Source organism: Neofelis nebulosa, chromosome 11, assembly GCF_028018385.1.
Source record: "Neofelis nebulosa isolate mNeoNeb1 chromosome 11, mNeoNeb1.pri, whole genome shotgun sequence".
Taxonomy (NCBI): domain Eukaryota; kingdom Metazoa; phylum Chordata; class Mammalia; order Carnivora; family Felidae; genus Neofelis; species Neofelis nebulosa.
Window position 1 is genome coordinate 75,174,385 of NC_080792.1, and position 22,298 is coordinate 75,196,682.

Consider the following 22,298-nt stretch of genomic DNA (forward strand, 5'->3'; position numbering starts at 1 on the left):
GACACACTGTCATCGTCAGAATTCACTGAACACTGTACACGCCCCATGTCAGAAACTTAACGAGTACGTAGAAAAATGTAGGAATTTGGGGCACATGATGGAAAGTAGAAGGTGACAAAACTCATGTAGCTGCAGTAACACGTGTGAGCCCACGTCAGTGCAGGGGTGGAGCGAGCCGCTGAGCCGAGGTGCTGAAAGTGAGTGGAGCCTCTATGTGTAAAGACATAAGAAACTGCACGAAAGTTCTGTCCTCTAGTAACTAAGGTTGTGTCCCGTGGTGGGTGGGGGGACAGGTTGACGATCGTGACGTGACTGCACTGTGTACTGTCACCGAACAATGAAGTAAATGGATGGAATGAGGTGCTGGAGCCACAGTTGTTGCTTGAAAGGAAAGTCACAGATACAACCAAAGGAGGAGGCTGGGGAGAGGATGTGGTCACGGATTAGAGCCGCAGATGGCAGTCTGACGACGTGCGTAGTTTGATGGAGACAGAGACTTGCATGTAGACACAGTCACCAATATGCCCACGGTCCTGGCTTAGTTTCCTCATGCATTTGTCCTTCATGCGTAGGCTGAGTGACACCGGAAGCAATGACGCCCCATAAGGCCCCATAAGGCCTGAGATGCATTTTACCAGATATTACCTTCTAATACCGTTCTCCTGGGAAGACATGGGGCTTTCTCGGGGGAATCTTATCCCAGACGGCAATGGTGCAGGATGAGTACGGAGGACCTTAGTAGTGTCAGAAAACGAAAAAAGTGCAGGAAAAACCCTGCACTTTAATGTTTAAAATAACTGATTCCTAATCACGAAAGCCTGAAAGCAACCTAAACTTGGCACATGGATATTTATTCTAGGTTTAAAATAATCACCCAAACCAGGAACCAACTAAGAGGTCACCAGGAGGTGCCACTTTTATAAATAATTTGATAATTATATCCAACATTGGAAGCAGCAAAACTCTGCAAACATCTGTAGGTCGTGGGGGTGCTAAACGCTGAAAAAGAATTAATCCTGTGAACAGAGGAAAACACTCTGAGCCACAGATTATTCTATATGATACTAATGGCCCTTAAATGACACTCTGTCATTGTCTGGCATTGTCTCCCAAACAAACGCGACCAAATCAGTGCACAACCACCACACATGCACATGTGCGCACATACAAAAGGACAGGGTGTGTCTAAGAGCTCACGAGCCAACCTAAAGGGCCCCCATGAGGCAAAACTAGAAAGATTTCAACCACAGGAACATAAAAGGATTGGGTTGTAACTCAGTGTCTACACATATGTCTGCCGTCCATATTGTTAACTGATGGTATAAATATATGGAATCACATGAGACACATTTCCGTCCAGAGATTTCATGGAACAGGTGTAAACCCTTGGCTTGAGTGACGTCAGGCATAACCCCCACTCAGTAAGTATGCACAAAGGCACCAACAAGAGGGACAGTCTGAAGAAGTGTCACAGTAAGAGAAGCTTAAGGACAATTCACAACTCAATGTCGCAAAGAATCTTAACCGGATCTTACTACAGAAAAAGGACATTAGGTAAAAACTAACAAAATCTGAGTAAACTGTGGATATTAATTATGATTTGAACTGTGCCGAGCTCTGCCTTGGGCTCTGTGCCACGGAATCAGAGCCTGGAGCCTGCTTCTGATTCTGTGTCTCCCGCTCTCTCACTGTAACTCCCTGCTCTCTCTCTCTCTCTGTCTTTCTGTCTCTCTATGTCTCAAAAAAAATAAACATTAAAACAAATTTAGATTGGAGACTGGTAGTGATGCCAGGGCCCTGCAGCAAGCAAACCCAATGTCAGGGAACACTAATATGTCCAGGAACGTAAACACTGTAAACTAAGCCCTATGGTGAGCAGCCTGGACGCTGTTAGGGACCTGAAGAAAATTAATGTCTCCATCCCAAGCACCCAAGAGAGGATGCACTCATGCTCCTTCCCTGGGCACTGAAAGCTCAAATATCCGTCAGCAAAGGTCTGAGTGTCCTCTAGGGATGATGTGTGTTGTCAGAGCAGCTGGGTGACCAGGACCGGGGTCAGCGGTGGCCTGTTCACACTGACGCTGAGAGGACTGGGCTCTGGGCCAGGCCAGCAGGAAAATACCCGAACAGGTATTTTCCAGACAGACCTTACTACCCAACAGAGCTGTATCCCATGAACCAGAAGTTCCTGGTGCTCTAAGCCCTCCTTTCTCAGTGTGCAATGTTTTATAATTACTCACCCCAGATCCCTCTCCAGTCCTTCTCTGTGTCACACAAGGTCCTACTCCTCCTGTAAATATTCACACAATTATTTTCCCCAGTGGTTTATCTAATCCCTCTCTGCCCTGTTCATGACAATACATCTAGGATATATCTCCTGGGATTTGTACTATATATATATATATATATATATATATATATATATGGAACACAAACTACGTATAAATAAAATATAAGATATAGTTATACAGACACACACACACACTTCTAGTCATCAACTCTCGGTTAACATAGAACCGTGTGCTCCAGCCCTATAAATATTTAATGCTTCCCGTTGAATACCTCCCATGAAACATCTCCTCCTTGTCTGTCATAGTGAGTCACATGAAAACCCAACATGCTCCACGACCTTGACACTTTTGTTTGTCCTTGCAGCACTGAGTGTCTGCAGCTTACCGGTTAGCTGGTGCTCTGGAAAGGTTTTTGATATTTAAAGAATACATCAGTAAAAAAAAGGAAAAATGCACATATCCACATTCTTTACCTTATTGCCAAAACTAGTCTCTTCTTTGTTTGAATCATCATAATCCATCCACATTTTTTTTAAATTTTTTTAATGTTTTTATTTATTTTTGAGACAGAGAGAGACAGAGCATGAACGGGGGAGGGTGAGAGAGAGAGAGGGAGACACCGAATCTGAAACAGGCTCCAGGCTCTGAGCTGTCAGCACAGAGCCCGCCGCGGGGCACGAAGTCACGGACAGTGAGATCATGACTGAGCCGAAGTCGGACGCTTAACCGACTGAGCCACCCAGGCACCCAATCCATCCACATTTTTAAGCACAGAGATGGAGGTCCTCTTAGGCAAATCCTTAGACCTCACACACAGCCTCCAGGTAATGCCTAAATCCAGGGATCTCCACATTAAATATAATGCTAAAATGTCCATGCTACTCAAAGCACTCTATAAATTCAATGAAATCCCCATAAAAATTCCAATGATGTTTTGCACAGAAATTAAAAAAAAAACACCTGAATTTTGTATAGAACCAGAAAAGACCCCAAATTGCCAAAGCAATCTTGAGAAGGAACAAACCTCGAGACACCATACTTCGCACTTCAAATTATATTACAAAGCTGTAGTCATGAAAACCAACGTGGTATTGTTCTCAAGAGACACATAGGTTGATGCCATAGAATAAAAAGACGAGAAAGTCATTCAAGTTCCTCTTGACCACCAGGGAAGACATAGGCTGAAAACGGTCCTTTGCGAGGTCTCCGGAACAGAGCTACCATGGATTTGGGAAGGAATTCAGAAAGAGTATACATGAATCCTAGAGCAGATGCCCCAAATGGGATCCTTAGGATCTCACTGGTATTTCCTGATGCACTTTGGGAGAGAAAACTGGAATCACTCAGACGTCTGGCAATGAGCACATTGACATAGATGCCGGGATAGAGTGTGAATCAAGACACTCCATCAGGGTAAGATGCACATGTAAAGAACAATCTCATCAGGGTCAGGTCCCATCTGCCAAAGGCCCCCATGGGAGTTGCCCTCTGCTCTCTGCTGCTTCCTGCATTGGCACGGTCACCTGGAGCCCTGCCTCCACTGTCATACCCAATTAACTCCTTCCCCTTTTGATACACCTTTACTGTTAGAGGAATGTTTGTAGAGACAACTCTTCAGGCCTGACCCATTAAGAGTCAAGGGAGCCATGGACAGGCTCACCCCCAGGAGTCTGAGTAGAAGAGAGAGTCTGCCTTGAGGTGATAGGGGGCCACATGTGGGGACACCTGGTCTAGCCCTGAGGCAGGGGAGAGTGGCTAGAGCAGTGGGGAGGCAGAAGTGGTCTCTGATGGGCTGTGCTCACCTCATACAATGGCATGACTGTGTCTGGACGCTAAGGGGCACTCTAGGCCTGTTTCTGAGGGGTCACGGTAGATCAGAGATGAGAAGTGCCACCTGCAACTGTCTGTGCCCTTGGCTCAGGGCTCACATCTGTGACCTCCCTACCCACTGCCCTGAAATTGCCCCTCCCTTGCCCTTCCCCCTGACAATCTCAGGCAGAGGCACCTATAGAAATCAGTGAGGAGTCAGAAAACAGGGGGATCGCATTTGCATGGTTGGGCCCTCCCCTTCTCAACAGTTGAAGAGGTGAAGGGAGAGGTTAAGGGAGGCTCTGCTCAGCTGTGAGGCAACAGAAGGCAGTATCGGTGCTGACCTCCACCATGGCCTGGTCCCCTCTCCTCCTCACCCTCCTCGCTCACTGCACAGGTGACTCGATGTGGGGACACGAAGAGGGGTCCTGGAAGCACAAGTGTGTGCCTGATTCTTCCTCTTGTCTCTAGACCCCAGGAATAACATCTCTGTTGTTTCTCTTTCCAGGGATTTGGGCTCAGTCGGGGCCGAACCAACCATCCAAAGTGTCTGGGGCCCTGGGCCAGAGGGTCACTATCTCCTGCCCTGGAGTTGGTAGTTACGTGTACTGGTACCAACAAATCCCAGGAATGACCCCCAAAACCATCATCTATGGTAATAGCAACCGACCCTCAGGGGTCCCTGATCGATTCTGCGGCTCCAAGTCTGGCAGCACAGGCACCCTGACCATCACTGGGCTCCAGGCTGAGGACGAGGCTGATTATTACTGCTCATCGTGGGACTATAGTCTAAATGCTCACACAATGCTCTAGGCCTGTGGGGAAGTGAGACAAAAACCTAGTTACTCATCTGTAAACAGGGAAACACATCAGCAGTTGCCTCCTCAGCTTAGCCTGTGATTCTGCTCATTCTGTGGCTGATGACTTGGGCCCAGGTCCATGCAAGGGCACCTCCGTGAGTGAGGTTCCTCCTGTCCTTTCTGTCCTCAAAGTCACTCTCAGAAACCCCTTCTGACATAAAGAGTCTCCATTAAAGAGAAATCTCTTCTTTTATCAGCTGAGGTATTTTACTTCTAGGCCTGATCATATCAATTTTTCCTTCTGATATAAAAAGAAATGAAGCATTTTCATTTTTCCTCTGCACTCTACCCATGTGGTGCCTGAAAAATAAGTTAGCCTTATCTGCATCTGGTACTATTATGTCCATGGCAGTGGCTAGTTTCTTCTTGTTATCTCTGATTTGTGAAAAAAAGCCAATTTAAAAGTATAAAATTATGAAGATAAGTTTCAAAACCTTTGTCCATAGGAAAAACCCTGCACTTCAATGTTTATAACAACTTATTCCTAATCACAAAGCCTGAAAGCAACCTAAACTTGGCACATGGATATTTATTCTACGTTTAAATGTAATCACCCAACCAGGAACCAACTAAGAGGTCACCAGGAGGTGCCACTTTTATAAATAATTTGATAATTATATCCAACATTGGAAGAAGCAAAACTCTGCAAACATCTGTAGGTCACGGGGGTGCTAAACGCTGAAAAAGAATCATGTGAACAGAGGAAAACACTCTGAGCCACAGATTATTCTATATGATACTAATGGCCCTTAAATGACACTCTGTCATTGTCTGGCATTGTCTCCCAAACAAACGCAAGCAAATCAGCGCACAACGGCCACACATACCCATGTGAGCAAACACACAAGGACAGGTTGTATCTAGGAGCTCACGAGCCAACCTAAAGGGCCCCCATGAGGCAAAATAGAACGATTTCAACCACAGGAACATAAAAGGATTGGGTTGAAACTCAGTGTCTACACATGTATCTGCCATCTATATTGTTAACTGATGGTATAAATAAATGGAATCAGATGAGACACGTTCCCGTGCAGAAATTTCATGGAACAGGTATAAACCCTTGGCTTGAATGACGTCAGGCATAACCCCCACTCAGTTAGTATGCACAAAGGCACCAACAAGAGGGACAGTCTGAAGAAGTGTCACAGTAAGAGAAGCTTAAGGACAATTCACAACTCAATGTCGCAAAGAATCTTAACTGGATCTTACTACAGAAAAAGGACATTAGGTAAAAACTAAGAAAACCTGAATAAACTGTGGATATTAATTGTTACACGTTGAACTGTGTCTCCAACAATTCATGTGATTAAGAGTTCTAAAAACTCCCATATTTCAGGATGAGACTGTATTTGGAAATGAGACTGTTGCAGATGTAATTACCAGGGTGAGACCAGTAGAGTGTAACTGCATCTGTTCTAAGCTTTCTCTGTCTTTGTTTTTCCTCTGACTCGGTCTGGAATGATGCTGAAAGGAATCTCACTATTTTGGAGAAAAGGCCTATGAACCCATCCTACATTGTCTAGAGAACCCTGGTATCACCAGAAAAAATCTAGACATTTTGTCGTCTTTTCACTCTTAACCAATGGAACATTTACCAAATAAATATAATAGGGTTGAATGTGAGTGGGATTCCCTTCCCTGAATGTCCCTTAATGGATGAGCAGAGAACAAATTTCTAAGAAGATCGATTCCCTTGTACTGTATAGTGGTTTACATCATGGTCATCCTGAAAACACTTACAAAACTGGACTATTAGAGAGGCAAATGAGTCATAAGTATACCAGAGAAGAAAACTAAATTCCAGACTAAGTATAAAGGCCCAGTCAAAACCCAAATTGGGAATTAAGTACAGTGGATACTTCTCTGCGGAGACCTGGTAGTCTTTGACAAACGGAGACTTCAAAGGCCCCAGAGCCTGTACCATGGAGGTGATGGGATATAACAGGAGATTCTCATAATACAGCAGCAACAGCAAAAAGTATTCAAAGTTCAAGGATAACCCGCATGGACTTTTTATCACATACGAACCGGGAGTGATCCTGGGAAATACGAGGCCTTGAAATTGGTTTCGATTGGAGACTGGTAGGGGTGCCTGGTGGCTCAGTCGGTTAAGCTTCAGACTTCAGCTCAGGTCATGATGTCATGGTTCGTGAGCCGAAGCCCTGCCTTGGGCTCTGTGCCACTAACTCAGAGCCTGAAACCTGCTTCTGATTCTGCGTCTCCTGCTCTCTCTCTGTACCTCCCTGCTCTCTCTCCCTCTCTCTCTCTCTCTGCCTCTCTCTCTCTCTCTCTCTTTCTCTCTCTGTCCTCTCTCTCTTTCTCTCTCTGTCCTCTCTCTCTTTCTCTCTCTGTCCTCTCTCTCTCTTAAAAAGAAATAAACATTAAAACAAATTCATATTGGAGACTGGTAGTGATGGCAGGGCCCTGCAGCAAGCAAACCCAATGTCAGGGAACACTAATATGTCCAGGAACATAAATATTGTAAAATAAGCCCTATGGTGAGCAGCCTGGATGCTGTTAGTGACCTGAAGAAAATAAATGTCTCCATCCCAAGCACCCAGGAGAGGATCCACTCATGATCCTTCCCTGGACACTGAAAGCTCAAATATCCATCTGCAAAGGTCAGAGCGTCCTCTAGGGATGCTGTGTGTTGTCAGAGCAGCTGGGTGACCAGGACAGGGGTCATCGGTGGGCTGCTCAGACTGCCCTGAGAGGACTGGGCTCTGGGCCAGGCCAGCAGGAAAATACTCGAATGGCTCTCATCTACTAAGGCAAACAGGGTCCACATTGCAGTGTGACTGTCCCTCACCTGGGCCTCAGGGGCCCCGGGAGTGCTCAGCTCTGACTCACTCCCTTACATCACCTTTCTCCCTCCAACCCCATGGCACCCTTCCCCAGGCCTGAGGCCAGGCACCGACGTCTGGGCCATCGCACAGAACAAAAACGTTTGCAGGCAGAATCTTGAGCGGGACCACAGTCAGGCAGGTGACTCCTAGAACACTGGGGAAGAGGGGTCTTGTTTTATTCTACTGGTCTTTTTATTCTGTCGCATCAATCCATGTGTTTCTTTCTAGGCCAATGCCCTACTGGTTTTCATTACTATAGCTTTGTAATATAACTCAAAAGCAGGAAGTCTGGTGCCTCCAGCTTTGTTCTTCTCTCTCAATATTGTTTGGCAATTTGGGGTCTTTCTGGTTGTGTATAAAAGTCGGGAGATTTTTTTCTATTTCTGTGAAAACTGTCTCTGGAATTTTTATGGGAATTGCATGGAGTCTATAGATTGCTTTGGGCAGTGTGTACATTGTAACATGGCTTTTGGTTTAGAAAACGCTGGATGTAGGAATTACGTGGAGGCTGTGTGTGAGGTCGAAGGATGTGTCCAAGATGACACCCGTGTCTGTGGTTCACAATTTGAATGGATGATGATGGCCCAAAAGAAAGAGCCGATGCCCGTTTTAGCCATAAGGTAAAGAATGTGGAGACTGGTATTTTTTCCTTTGTTAATTCACTGATGGATTCTTTTTAATTCAAAACCATTTCCTGAGCACCAAGGACATAGCAGTAAGCTGCAGACACTTAGTGCTACAAAGGACAAAGTAAACTCTCAAGGTCATGGAGCATTTTGGGTCATCACCTGACTCACTATGAAAGACAAGGATCAGATGTTTTACGTGAAGTATTCATATATTGTGGCCCTTGAATATATGTACATTCACACACATGCACGAGTCAAACCAGATTTCAGCGTTAAGGAAGGTATATTTCTCTTCCTAGGTTTGCCTTTCGATTCCATTTGGAGATGCTGGATTCAGGTGGTCAGTTGGCCTACCTCTTAGACCTCCAGTGGATGTCCACTAGAGTCATCGACAAGCAGCCACCCCTCTTTCTCGGGCCTTGACACACGCCCTGACCTCCGACCCAGGGCTCCCCCTCTCAGGGACATCCCTTGGCTCACCCTACAGTTCCCCCCTTACGTACCGCAGCTCTGTAAAGACCTCTTTGTCCCAGCTCCCCTGCACGCCGCACATGCACACGGGCCGTGTCCCCATATGTGTGTCCCAGCAACACCCCTTCGCTGTCCTTACATTTACCATGTGCAGCATCTGTGAACAGGAGACACAGAGCAGTTCTGGGGATACTGTTGGCAGAGATGGACATTTCGAACCAAATCACAAGCTTCCACTGAGATACTTTTCCAAACGTGAGAGTGTCATGGTTCCAATAAGGGACCCAGAAAGGCCCTTTCGTACTCCGCTCCCATGGCTCACAACATCAGTACGACTGCTGTCCAAATGAACATTCTGCTTGGTGTGCAGAGGGGATCACAGCAGCCAGAGGACATGGTGCCTAGGGCAGCAGGGGAGCAGAGTGAACAGGGGCCTGCAGAGTGAGGGTCAGCAGCTAAGCTGCCTGGGGGCAGTAGGCACAGCCCTGGAGCCTCAGGGCTATGTGACCTGCCTCCACCTGGGAGCGTCCATTGCCCTGTGAGCCCCTGCATCTGGCTGCGTCACCACATTGCTTCCAACGTGGATCACTTCTTCCTTTTTCCCTCTGGCGTCTGGAAAATTGCAGGCTTATACACAAGGCATAGACAGAGCACATTTCCCAGGAGGAAGTGGGCTCTCAGGACCTACCCAGAGGATAAGGCAGCTTGTGGGCAGAATCCCTTCAACGGAACCTCAGGGAACAGAGCTCTGTGTGGTGTCCACCATGTCCTGGAGTGTCTCCTTCAGTCCTTTATACAGGGAGACTTTGCCAGATTTTACAGAAAGCAGTCCCTGAGGTCACACAGGACATGCTCTCTCCTCAGTTCATCAAGGAGCAAGGGCAGCAATACGAGACTCACAACCCGTCTCTTAGTAAACTGGTCACTTGAGGCAAGGTCCCCACTGGAAACCTCTGCAATATGCACTATTCTGGGTGTGGGACAGATGCCCCATCAATGTGAAGCTTGACATCGTATAGGATGCAGCCAGAATGGGAGGAAATAATCACTTCAGATTCAGGGTCACTGCCCCACACCTTGCAAAGGGCTCTTCACCCGCTCACATGGGACAAGACCTCTTCTCTGCTGCGTTTGTTCCACCCATCGTGTCTCTGGTACCCAGTGTCACCAGTAAGTCGCCAACACTGAGACTAATCACTCACTAAGATCTCTGCTGTCACTGCTGCCACAGCACGGCCCTATCTAAGGCCATGACATCCATCTGGGACTTCAAGAGTGACCACTTTCCTTTCACATCCATGCAAAGTAGTAACCATCGATTTTGGCTTTTTAGTTACATTGTCTAACACGTGAGGAATAATGTTGCAAAATAATGGACGTGAAGATTCCCTTTGCAAGTTCTTGATCCTTCTGGAACTGGTCCCCACGCTACTCCATGAACAAGCATGCCGGCCTCAGGACCACATCATAAGTGTGTGAGAGTGTGCATTTTACCATGTTATAAATGGATCTGTTTTTGTGTTTATGTGGCTCTTATTAGGATTTGGTGTGAAATTTGGCCAAAGGCTCTTTGAGACCAATTGGGGCAATATGATCGTATCTCTTAATGTAATAAGATGGTATGTAAGTAAAGATTTTCTTACTATCATTGGAGTAAATCACACTTAATAATTGTGTATCAATTTATAATATGGTATTGAGGTCTCTTTGTTAATATTTTATACAGAGTATTTCTACCACTATTTAATAATAATGGTCTGTAATTTTCCTTTTAGGGCAATGTTTTTTGAAAGTGTACTTTTGAGTTTTATAACCCTTGTAAACGAACTAAAAAATATTATATACCTTTTGATATTATGAAAAAACAAGGAGCAAATAAAAAATATTCTTCTCAATTCTGAAGTTTTGTTAGTTGTCCTCTGTGAAAACATCTGTATCTTATGCATTTCTATGGAGTGCTTCTAGAAAAACATTTTCCATTTTTCAATTAAAGTTGGTCTATACACTCAGTATATTTTTATAGCCAAATTGTAACTTTTTGAGAAAGTATGCATTCAATGTATTCTTAATAGGAGCTATCGCTCACAAGTTGCTTCCATTCATTTTTCGTGTTTCAACATGAGTTCAATAGGATGTGCTTGCAACAGCCCTGTGGACCCTACAGTGCGGGTCAGTGACGACCAGTCACCCAAAGGAGCCCAACCTGGAGGCTTTGAGCTATGTCAGCACGTGCTTGTTCCAGAGCTCTCCCCGGGGGATGAGTCCTACCTCCACCCTCCTCAGTGTGTGGTGTGGGCTGGGCTCCAGCACCAGGGCTCAGGGAGGGGCTGGACGGTCACTGAATGGGACCCTTGTGCATGGACAGCCCCTCCTGTGTCAGGGGTGGAGGGGAAATGAGAGCCTGGGGCAGCCCAGCCCAGTGTGGGGACCAGAGGCTGTGCCACCATGGCCTGGACTCCTGTCTTCCTTAAGCTCCTCCCGCACTGCACAGGTAGGGACAGGCCTTGCGGACACAGGGTGGGCTCCAAATCACTCTTTCTGTCCTCAGTGACCTGAGAGATGCTTTTTCTTTTTCCTTTCTAGCCCCATCCCCCCTGAGTGTCTGTGTTCGCATGTCCCCTATCCCAGCCTGTGCTGACCCAGCCGCCCTCCATCCCTGCATCTCCAGAAGCAACGGCCGGACTCACCTGCGCCATGAACAGTGGATTTCGTGTTTGCAGCTACTACATAGACAGGTTCCAGAGAAGCCAGGGAGCCCTCCCTGGTATCTTCTTTGGTTCTCTTCACACTCAAATAAGCACCAGGGTCCGGGGTCCCCAGTTGCTTCTCTGAATCCAAAGATGCCTGGGCCAATGCAGGAATTCTGCTCATCTCTGATGAGCAGCCTAAGCACGAAGCTTCTATTGTGCTACAGATCCTGGCAGTGGGAGCAGCTTTCCTTACAGTGTCTCAGACAAGGAGGGAGTGACACAAAAACACTTGGGGCTGAAAGCCTTGTCTCCGAACATCCTGTACTGAGACACTTGTGTGGACGCTCCTGTAGGAGGGAGTCCTCTGAGGGGTCACGTGTCCTTGAGGAAGAAGGAATAACACACAGATCATGCTGTTGCCTGAGACAGCACAGGTGTCCCAGGAGCGCACACAGGTGAGGGAATAGAGCCCGATGGCACAGGCTTATGGTGTCTGGAGAATAAATACTTTTACAACATAAACCTCAGTCTCTCTCTCTCTTGTTGTCTCTCCTTTACTAGTCTCAGAATAATTCACTTTACACACTCCTGGTCATTGATTATATGTTTGTCTGTTTATGTGTTTTCCCACAACAAGGAACTCTCTGGGACATGTGGAGAGTGTCCTCAAATTTACCTGAATTTCACACCGAGGTTTATCTGCCAGGAAACGGAGACATGTGCACAGGTGAAGGGCTCAGCACCAGGAGGCTGCTCCCCATTTTGATGCCAACAGCAGCTAGTAGCTCACCTGTACCCTCTGTCCAACGTGCGACAAATTGGAGGTTCCCACAACTCCCTCGATGCGTTCCATTTATTCGCCTGAGGGGCTCACAGATCTCAGGGAAACACTGACTCCTTTAGTCAGTTCATTAAAGATATGGTGAAGGGGACAGGGGAACAAGTAATGAAGAGCCACCTAGTGTCAAGTCTGGGAGCGTCCCGAGCACCAGAGCATCAGTCCCTGGGGAGTTGAGGTGCATCTCTTCTGGGAGTGGATGTGTTCGCCAAACCAGAAGCTCTTCAATCACTGTGCTTTGTGATTTTATTGAGGATTCGGGGAGACATGATCAGACATTAACTACGCTGTCAGCCTTTTTCCTGTCTCTCAAGTATGAGGGGTGAAGATTCCCAGCCTCTGACCAAGCCTTGGTCTTTCTGGGGACCAGCCCCATCCAGGAGGCTTCAGGGAGCCCACCTAGAGTCACATCAGTAGAACTAGGATGTTTCTAGTGTTCTTTTCATTTAGAAAATGACAAGAATTTCAGCAACTCGGTGTCAGCATCTAGGATGTAGAGACAAGTGTGTAGTTTCTGAGATCATACAGTACTGTTGTCTGGACTGAAAATGGTGACAGAGGTACTCACGTTCATCCACAAATCTCAAGCCGTAAACTGTGTCTCTTGTGTTACTGATGACACAACCATATCTGACATGTTAATAAGCACCTTGGTCAGAGACAATTTCCTCTCTCACCCATCTGACTAAAAGTGAGTCCCAAAGTCTTCAGACTCTCCTCACTGCACCCTCCCCCACACACACTCTGCTCGTCTCCCCTCTTCTCCTGCTTCCCTCAGGCCTTCCGTCTCTCTCTATGGCTCTTCAGGCCCGAACTCCATCTCTATGTTAGGATTTCAGAGAAAACTATAATCTTGCAAGAGTTTCCACTCTCCAGGGTCCATCTCTACAGAGACGATGCAGAAATGGACCAGCAGGAAATCACTTCCTCATGTGATTCCTGCTCTCATCTCTGATTGTAGTTTTCATGCCCCACCAACCTCATCAATCTCTGTAATACGACAAAATGATTACCGTATTTCCGTGAAATGAATGTCCACCCAGCTTTTGAGTATTTGCACAGAGAAGCGATTCATGCAATTACTTCCTCCTTCAGAATGACTGAGGCTGCACACTGGGTAACTTTTGCCATAGTGAATGAAGGAAGGATTGGCTGCATATTTCAATACATGACAGCTTTTCTTGGTCTTGAGAATATTGGTTTCTAAGACCATAAGGTCACTCACTCAGCCACACACTTTGGCACCAAGCAATGCAGTGTCAAGCATTAAACCTTTTGCAAAATAACAGTAGACACTATCTGACGGTCACCCAATGGAGGTATGAGGGGGTACGAGAGGCACAGTGGGGGAGGGCTGTGATGTGAAGGGCATGAAGAAGGGGCTGTGTGATCAGCCCCTATCTTGTGCTTCCGAAGACCTGAAGACCCCACAGCTATGGGAAATGTGTCTACAGGAATGAGAATGGATAGAAGGCCCATCCACAAGGCCTGACATTCTGATTCAGTGAAATTCCTATAGAACTAATTCAGACCATATTCCTCCCCTTTGCGTAAGTTTCATACTCGTACAAGAGAAGTGGACTTCCAGACATTGGTCTTCTTGAGTTCCAAGCTCCAGAACGCTGGACGGTCATACAGAGAGCCAGCGCCAGGGATGGGTTTGCATGGGGACCAACACAACACTCAGCAAATGCAGAGAGGACACAAGGGGACAGGGATACACTTGTCTTCATGTGTGGCCTCTGAAGGAAAGGTTTTCCATTCTCTCTCTCTTTCTCTCCCTCTCTGTCTCTCTCTCTCTCTCACTCTCTCTCTCACACACACACACACATACACACACATACACACACAAACACGGATCTCTCCTGTATCTGAGTATATGGTGTTCGGGATTTTGTAGCTTCCTGGCTTCTCTTCCTCCCCAAAACTCATGGTCAACCTGTGCTCATCCAGCCAACCTCAGGGTCACAAGCCCAGGAGGAAGCATTCTCATCATCAGGAAACTCCAGCGACATCCAGTGTGACCAGTGTCCTGTCACTGAGCAGCCAGGACTTGCCCTGATCACCTTCTCTCCTAAGACAGGTTGATGCTCAGGAATCCCAGGGTGAGTCTCTATCACTGTGGGCAGCTCAGCTTCTGACGCCCTTGGGCTCCAGTCAGCACTTGAGGCTGATCAGTACATTAGTTCTGGAATAGCAGCTTCAGTGTTGCTCCCACACAGCTCAAAGCCCAGGGGGATGTATCACACCCTCCCTGTGCTCTTAATGCTGGACTGTTACTCCCTCAGTCCCCCCAGCGACACCTCCAGCCAGGTTGGAGCTCTGCTGAAACTCCTTCTGTCTCAAACTGGGGCCACAATGCCTGTGACCTCAGGGACATATTCCCCCTCGTCTCCACCTCTCCACCACTCACATGTGGGATCTTCGCCGAAGATTGACGTAGCCTTGGTGAATAGAAATTCACTCCTCTAGTCATGGTGGCTGGATGAACTATGGCTCTCTCCTGAATATGCTGGACACAAAGAACGCAGGTAGAGCTGTGCTCACCCCAGAGACAAGTCAGACCCCAAATCCCTCGCTCCTAGAAGCTCTGTGTGTGCTTAGTAATTGAATCACTGAGATGGCTCCGATTCCTAGGAACAGAATCCCCCTGGGGTTTCATTGCAAATCATGCCTGCCAGACTCACCTACTTCCAGAACAATTCCACCATAGTAAGCTGGTGGCAAAGAAAACATGACTTTAGAAAAAGTTTATAGCAGGCATCCCTTTTTCTTTGTTTTTCCATCCATGTTTTTAACCACAATTTCTATCCATCTTTGCTCTGCAATAAATACAGTTGTATGAAAACTATACTAGTGATTGTATCTGCATTTTCATAATAACAATGTCATTGAGTTGAAATAAATCTTATGGAGAGAAATTTTGTATAAAGGAGAACACACCCATTCAAAGGGCACACTGGGCTAAGTGCTGACTAACACATAAACTGTGTCACCGGATCCTCGTCAGAGCACCTGCTGCTGTCACTCCTTCCCTCCCAGAACGGCCTGCAAGTTTGTCTTTGGGCTCTGAGGTCAGTGCCACACACAAGGCTCCTGCAGACTTGGGTTTGTTTGCTGGGAAAGCAGATCCTGGAAGGAATCACTGCGCATAGTATGAGGAGAGCTATTGTTTTCAACAAGCAGACATAGTGACAGATGACAAAGATTTTTTTGCGTAACGCCCCGAGGAATACACACAACTGTTTCTACTCACAGCCTGAACAGAAGCTCTCCCCCTCTCCTCAGTGCTGTGGGAACCTTGGAGGAAGGTGAGCTCTGGAAATCCGGGAGAAATCACGTAACAGGAAAGGACACAGAATCCTACACAGAAGGGTCCACGTGTCCGGTGGTGCTCATCACTGCACTGGGCATGATCTTGATCTAAGTGGACTTTTGGTAGAGACACCACCTCCTTCCTGACCCATGATCCATACAGGCAGCCATGGACTGACTGTCCCTGAGGAGTCTGAGTAGAGCATCCAGTCTGGCTTAGGTTATGGGAGGTTCCCTAGAGGGACACCTGGACTGACCCTGGTCGGGGTACAGTGGCCAGTGCAATGGAGACACAGGAGCTCTCTTTGGTGGACTTGCCTACCAGTTCAAACAATGGCGGCTCTGAGTCTGAACACCAGGGGGCTCACAGGACCCATTGCTGTGGGTTTAGGGCTCATGAGAACTGAAACCTGCACCTGTACTGTCAGTGCCCCCCTGCACACGGCTCACAACTGTGTCCTCCTCACCCTTGGCCGGAAACAGCACCCCCTCGACCAGCCCCCTGACATCTTCAGGCGGAAGGAACTGACACAGGCCCAGGGAGGGGTCAGAGAGCTGGAGTCTCATTTGCATGGAGGGGGCCCTCCCTCCCTCAGAAGATGAAGAGGGGAAGGGAGAGGTAAGGGGAGGCTCTGCTCAGCCGTGAGGCACAGAAGACAGAATCGGTGATGACCACCACCATGGCCTGGTCTCCTTTCCTTCTCACTCTCTTCGCTCACTGCACAGGTGACTGGATGAGGGCACACTAGAGGGGGCTCTGGGAGGACATGTGGGTCCTGCTTCCACTGTCTTGTGTCCATACCCCAGCATCACCCTCTCTGTGTTTCTATCCCTTCCAGGGTCCTGGGCCCAGTCATTGTTGACTCAGCCGCCCTCAGTGTCGGGGTCCCTGGGCCAGAGGGTCACCATCTCCTGCACTGGAAGCAGCTCCAACATCGGGGTAATTATGTGAGCTGGTACCAACAAGTCCCAGGAACGGCCCCCAGTCTCCTGATTTATGAGAATAACAAACGACCCTCCGGGGTCCCCGATCGATTCTCTGGCTCCAAGTCTGGCAGCTCAGGCTCCCTGACCATCACTGGGCTGCAGGCTGATGACGAGGCTGATTACTATTGTGCATCATGGGATGATAGTCTCAGTGCTCACACAGAGCTCCAGGCCTCTGGGGAAGTGAGACAAAAACCTGCTGTGCCCACAGTGAAGAATAACATAAAAGGTAATTTGAATAAATGGTGAAATATTTTCTTTCCTAAAGACCCTGGCTCAAAACTTTAGCAATAAGTAGACAGGCTGTACAAGCACTTTATCACTGCTTCTTTTTAGGTTTCCTTTGAGAAGGCGTGTGGGCAGGTACAAGCACAGGTGCCATGCAGATCCTTCTGAGACCGGAAGTGGGGAGAAGACGTGGCAAACCCCAGCGACTCAGTGTGCCACCCGGGACACCTACCTCCTTCTCTGAACAGGCTCTTTGACAGCAGAGACGAGCCTCACGTCCAGCCTTCATGGTCCTGAGGACTCAGAAGGCTGCCTAGTCTGGTTGTGGCAGTCGTTTCTTTCTGCTCGGGAAAGTGTAACAAACTTTGGCGTGAAAAACATGGGCCGGCACTAACAGCTCCCGGTTGCAGGCCCCAGTTGGGTTTCCGGTGACACCCAGTCCTCAGGGTCTCCTCCTAGTTCTCTTGTTCCGGGTCAGGCTACTCATCATCCATGTTACTAAATGTAAAAACTGCACAACAGTCAACATGTGAAATAGTCAATATGTGAAATAGGAGGCAAGAAAAGAGTGAGAAAGGAATTTAACTTCTTTAAATCTAAATCTGGATTTAAGAAGAGAACAAAATAAGATAACAAAGATGATATTAAATTAAATACATTACCTAAAGATATTAAATTATATTACATTTAAATGCACCAATTGTTCCAGTTACAGACATGGATTGACATAACGGATCAAAAGGGCCACTCTTAAAATAAAGATACATATAGGATGAATTTAAAAGGACGGTAAATGGGGTGCCTGAATGGCTCAGTCAGTTAGGTGTCTGCCTTCGGCACAGGTCATGATCTCCTAGTTCATGAGTTCAGGCTCTGCGATGGGCTCTATGCTGACAGCTCGGAGCCTGCACCTGTTTCAGATTCTGTGTCTCCCTCTCTCTCTGCCCCCCCTTGCTCACACTCTGTCTTTCTCTGCCTCTCAAAGATGAATAAACTTCAAAAAGTTTTAAACTACAATAAAAGAAAAGAATGGTAGAGAAAAGTATATCTTGAAACAATGAAAGGACAGAAAGATGTGGTTTATAAGTGTCACGTAAAGCGAAGGACTTGGCGGTTACACGGGCTGAGTACAGAGAGGGGGCAATGGCCTGACTGCTGGTGCGTCAGGTACCCTGAAGGTGCCCATCCTGCCATCCACCACCTGACCACCCTGCCTGCCCTCCAGGCCCCACTCCATCTCCTGCAGCAGCTCCCCGGAGGAATCCAGCTTTCTCCCCAGTGCACCCCCATCCTGCACCATAACCAGGGCATCCGGGAGGCCAACCCCTAGGTCCCTACCTGCTCCCTACCCACCACCTGCTCCTGGCATCCCTCCTGTGAATCCCTTGGCACCTGGCATGGTAAGACCAGGAATGCCGATGCAAAGGAGATGTGGAAGAAAATGAAGAAAGTTCTTACAGTTATACAAAACCACAAGCATGGCAAGCATTCCTCCTCCTCCTCCTCCTCCTTCTCCTTCTCCTCCTCCTCCTCCTCCTCCTCCTCCTCCTTCTCTTCTACAGCACCGTTTCTGACTGAGTACAGGGCCTGGACCCTTCCCTCAAGCCTTTCTGGTTCTGCTCTCCGACCAAGAATCAGATGCCATCTTTGTCCTGGGGAAAATTAGCCCCATCCCCCTCCTCCTTCACCCCTCTCTGAGCCTTACTCTGCTGTTCAGCCATGACTGGCCGGGGAATTGGATAAGAATGACCATGGGTTAGTAAAGACTGTCTTCTCACTACTTGAATGGACATTTCAGCTGATGAGTTTAGTAGAACTCTTTTTGGCAGATGATGAGTCTTCAGAGCTAACTACTGAAGATGAGTATAAGAGGTGTCAAATGTGATTTTAAACTTTTTTGCAATATTCGTGGTGTCGTGGGAAGTGATATGGAGTTTTAATTATGGAAAAGAGAAACTCTACCATTGTAGTGATGGTGGGCAAACGTTGGTCATTTACTGGCAAATACATTTCCCAGCAGGACTTTACTGACCCTACTAACTGGGAGGCTGCTGGGAAATGGAGTCCATTGGGTTGATAAGCTCTGCCTGCCCTTTTGGAACCTAATCTCACTGGTGTCTCAGGCCCTTCGCTTTCTCCAGCTCTCATTTAATCCAAATACAGCTCTTTATCCAAGGAAGAAAGGAAGGGAGGAAGGAAGGAAAGAGGAAAGGGAGAGAGATAGGGAGAGAAAGAGAGAGAAAGAAAAGAAAACAAAGGAAAGTAAAGAAGAAAGAAAGAAGGAAAGAAAGAAAGAAAGAGAAAGAAAGAAAGAAAGAAAGAAAGAAAGAAAGAAAGAAAGAAAGAAAGAAAGAAAAAGAAAGTTAGAGAGAAAGAGAGACAGGAGAGGAAGGAGAGGAAGAAAAAACAACGTGAGAGGCAACTACTGTCACTGACCGTTTAAATTTCCTCTGTGCTAAGAGTCAGACCCTCAGACCCTCCAGGGTCTCCAAGGCCTCCCTGTCTGTTTCTCACCGGCAGTCCTGGGGTGACAGAGACAGCTTTCTGTCTCAGGTCCCATGGGCCTGCAGCAGTATGTCAGAACTGATGCTTCTGCCCCATGTTGAGCACTAACAATAAGGATCATCCTCAGGCTGCAGGCTGAGAAAGTCCTAGAAGCCTTGTTCCCAGAGTGGGAGCCAGAGAACCGAGCTGAGATCCCCGAGGGCCCATTTCTTCTGAGCACCACAGTTGTGGTAACGCTGAGAGAAATCTCTTGGAAGCAGCCCACATAATTTGCTCCAACACTGTTGCTAATTCCCGTCCAGGTGAGGGTCACCTTGTGCCCCTGAAACCCTGACAGGGAGGCCTCCTGTGTCGGGGCACACTGTGCCCAGGACCCTGCAACAGAGCAGTGGAGACATGGACAGGCAGGTCCCGAGGGAATGCCTCCAGCTTGTTCTTCAAAAGAAGGGAAGAAGGAGCCCAGCACACCCCAGCCCAAAATCACTCACCTTGCTTTCCACAGCCAGTCACCTAAGCGGAGAACAAGGGGGGTGAGGAGGAGAGGGGTCCAGGTCAAGGTGTAGACAGCCCAGGCTGTGTGCCTGACTGAGCCCACCAGTGAGAGAACTGCACAAAGCCTCTCTCATCCCCTCCCCACTTTGGAGAGCAGAGAGGAATCCTTCATGCAAATCACTCCTCTCCTGGGTCCCGAAAACTAGTCACTAAATATGGTGACAGCTGAGGGGGGGTGGGGCTGGGGAGCCAATCGTGGGCCCCGGTGAGCATAGAGCAGAGGGTACAAGGCAGGGTTCCAGGACTGTGTGCCCAGCTGAGACACCCCTCAGCCATCCCTGCACCTCCCCCAATGGAGAGGGACAGACCTCCAGTGCCCCCTGCTGTCTCAGAGTTCAGACTCACTTAGGACTGGGAGAAGGAACTGGAGTTGAGCAGAGAGAGGGACCCTCTGGACTTGAGCCTGCCTGGCACCCCACCCATCCCTACACAGGGTCGGGGGCTTCTGATCCCCCAAGTGTGACCTCCTGTGTGGCAGGCACCACCACACCTCAGTCCTTACTTCAGAGTTGTGGCTTCCTCAGCATGCATCACTCGGTGCTCCCCCACCACTTAGATAGTTGTGTTGTTGGGACGTCAGGTGAGGGACCCCTCAGGGAAGTTGTGTCCTGCACTGAGGGATAAGAAGGGCAGAGGGCAGGCTCACCACTCCACAGGTTGTATCAGGAAGGCCTGAGGAGACATCCCATCTCTTTGTCATGTCAGGACACTTCCCACCCAGGCAAGCCAGTCCCCATAATCCTCTGCACCTGCCCCCATCCTCACACTTCATGGGGCAGGGTCCGTTAACAAAAATGCACATGAGATTCTTCAAGGACACACTGTAATTAGAAACAAGGGACATGTGCCTCTCATGTTGCCTTTTCCCAAGAGCACCCATAGGCGATAGTCAGCAACACAGTCATCCCAGGATGCAGCCAGGAAGCCCCAGTGGTGAGGGAGACACTGGAGGTGACTCGGTCCCCGGCACCAGATAGGTTTCCCTTCCAGACGGGACTGCATATTTGGGAAAACACAGAAGCTTGGGAATTGTAAGGACAGAGCTCATCCCATGACTCAGAAGTTCCTGGTGCTCTAAGCCCTCCTTTCTCAGTGTGCAATGTATTATAATTACATCAGATCCTTCTCTAGTCCTTCTGTGCGTCACACAAGGTTCTACTCCTTCTGTAAATATTCACACAATTCTTTTCCCCAGTATCTATCCAATCCATCTCTGCACTGTTGATGACAATACATCTAGGATATATCTTCTGGGATTCATATCATATATATATGTGTATATACACACATATATATATGAAACACAAACTACGTATAAATAAAACATGAGATATTATTATACACACACACACAACTTCTAGTTATCGACTCTCGATTAACATAGAACCCTGTGCTCTAGTCCTACAAATATTTAATGCTTCTCATTGAATACCTCCCATGAAACATCTCCTCCTTGTCTGTCATAGTGAGTCACATGAAAACCCAACATGCTCCACGACCTTGACAGTTCTGTTTGTCTTTTCAACACTGAGTGTCTGCAGTCTACCGGCACTTAGCTGGTGCCCAGGAAAGGTTTTTGAACTAAAAAGAATACATCAGTGAATTAAAAAAGAAAAAGTACACATATCCACATTCTTTACCTTATTGCCAAAACTAGTAACTCTTCTTTCAATTCAATCATCATAATCCATCCACATTTTTAAGCACAGAGATGGAGGTCATCTTAGACAAACCCTTAGGCCTCACACACAGCCTCCATGTAATTCCTAAATCCAGGGATCTCCACAATAAATATAATGCTAAAATGTCCACACTACCCAAAGCACTCTATAAATTCAATGCAATCCCCATAAAAAATCCAAGGACGTTTTGCACAGATATTTAAAAAAAAAAACAAATTTGTATAGAACCAGAAAAGACCCCAAATAGCCAAAGCAATCTTGAGAAGGAACAAACCTCAAGACACCATTCTTCACACTTTGAAATTATATTACAAAGCTGTAGTCATGAAAACCAATGTGGTATTGTTCTCGAGAGACACATAGATTCATGCCATAGATAAAAAGACCAGAAAGTCATTCAAGTTCCTCTTGAGCACCAGGGAAGACATAGGCTTAAAACGGTCCTTTGCGAGGTCTGCGGAACAGAGCTACCATGGATTTGGGAAGGGTTTCAGAAAGAATATACTTGAATCCTAGAGCAGATGCCTCAAATGGGATCCTTAGGATCTCACTGCTATTTCCTGATGCACTTTGGGAGAGAAAACTGGAATGACTC

The 22,298-nt window shown here is 47.4% G+C and overlaps 1 pseudogene and 1 gene segment (V, D, J or C); both read left to right on the plus strand.

Moving 5' to 3' along the window:
* LOC131489630 (immunoglobulin lambda variable 1-40-like) overlaps nucleotides 1-11,924 on the plus strand; it is a 29,257-nt gene extending 17,333 nt beyond the window's left edge. Inside the window, 2 exon segments of the V gene segment in view lie at nucleotides 11,535-11,670; nucleotides 11,821-11,924. Coding sequence covers nucleotides 11,535-11,670; nucleotides 11,821-11,924 — 240 coding nt within the window.
* A 4,427-nt stretch (nucleotides 11,925-16,351) lies between these two features.
* On the plus strand, nucleotides 16,352-18,294 carry LOC131489631 (immunoglobulin lambda variable 1-51-like; annotated as a pseudogene).
* The last annotated feature ends 4,004 nt before the right edge of the window (nucleotides 18,295-22,298 follow it).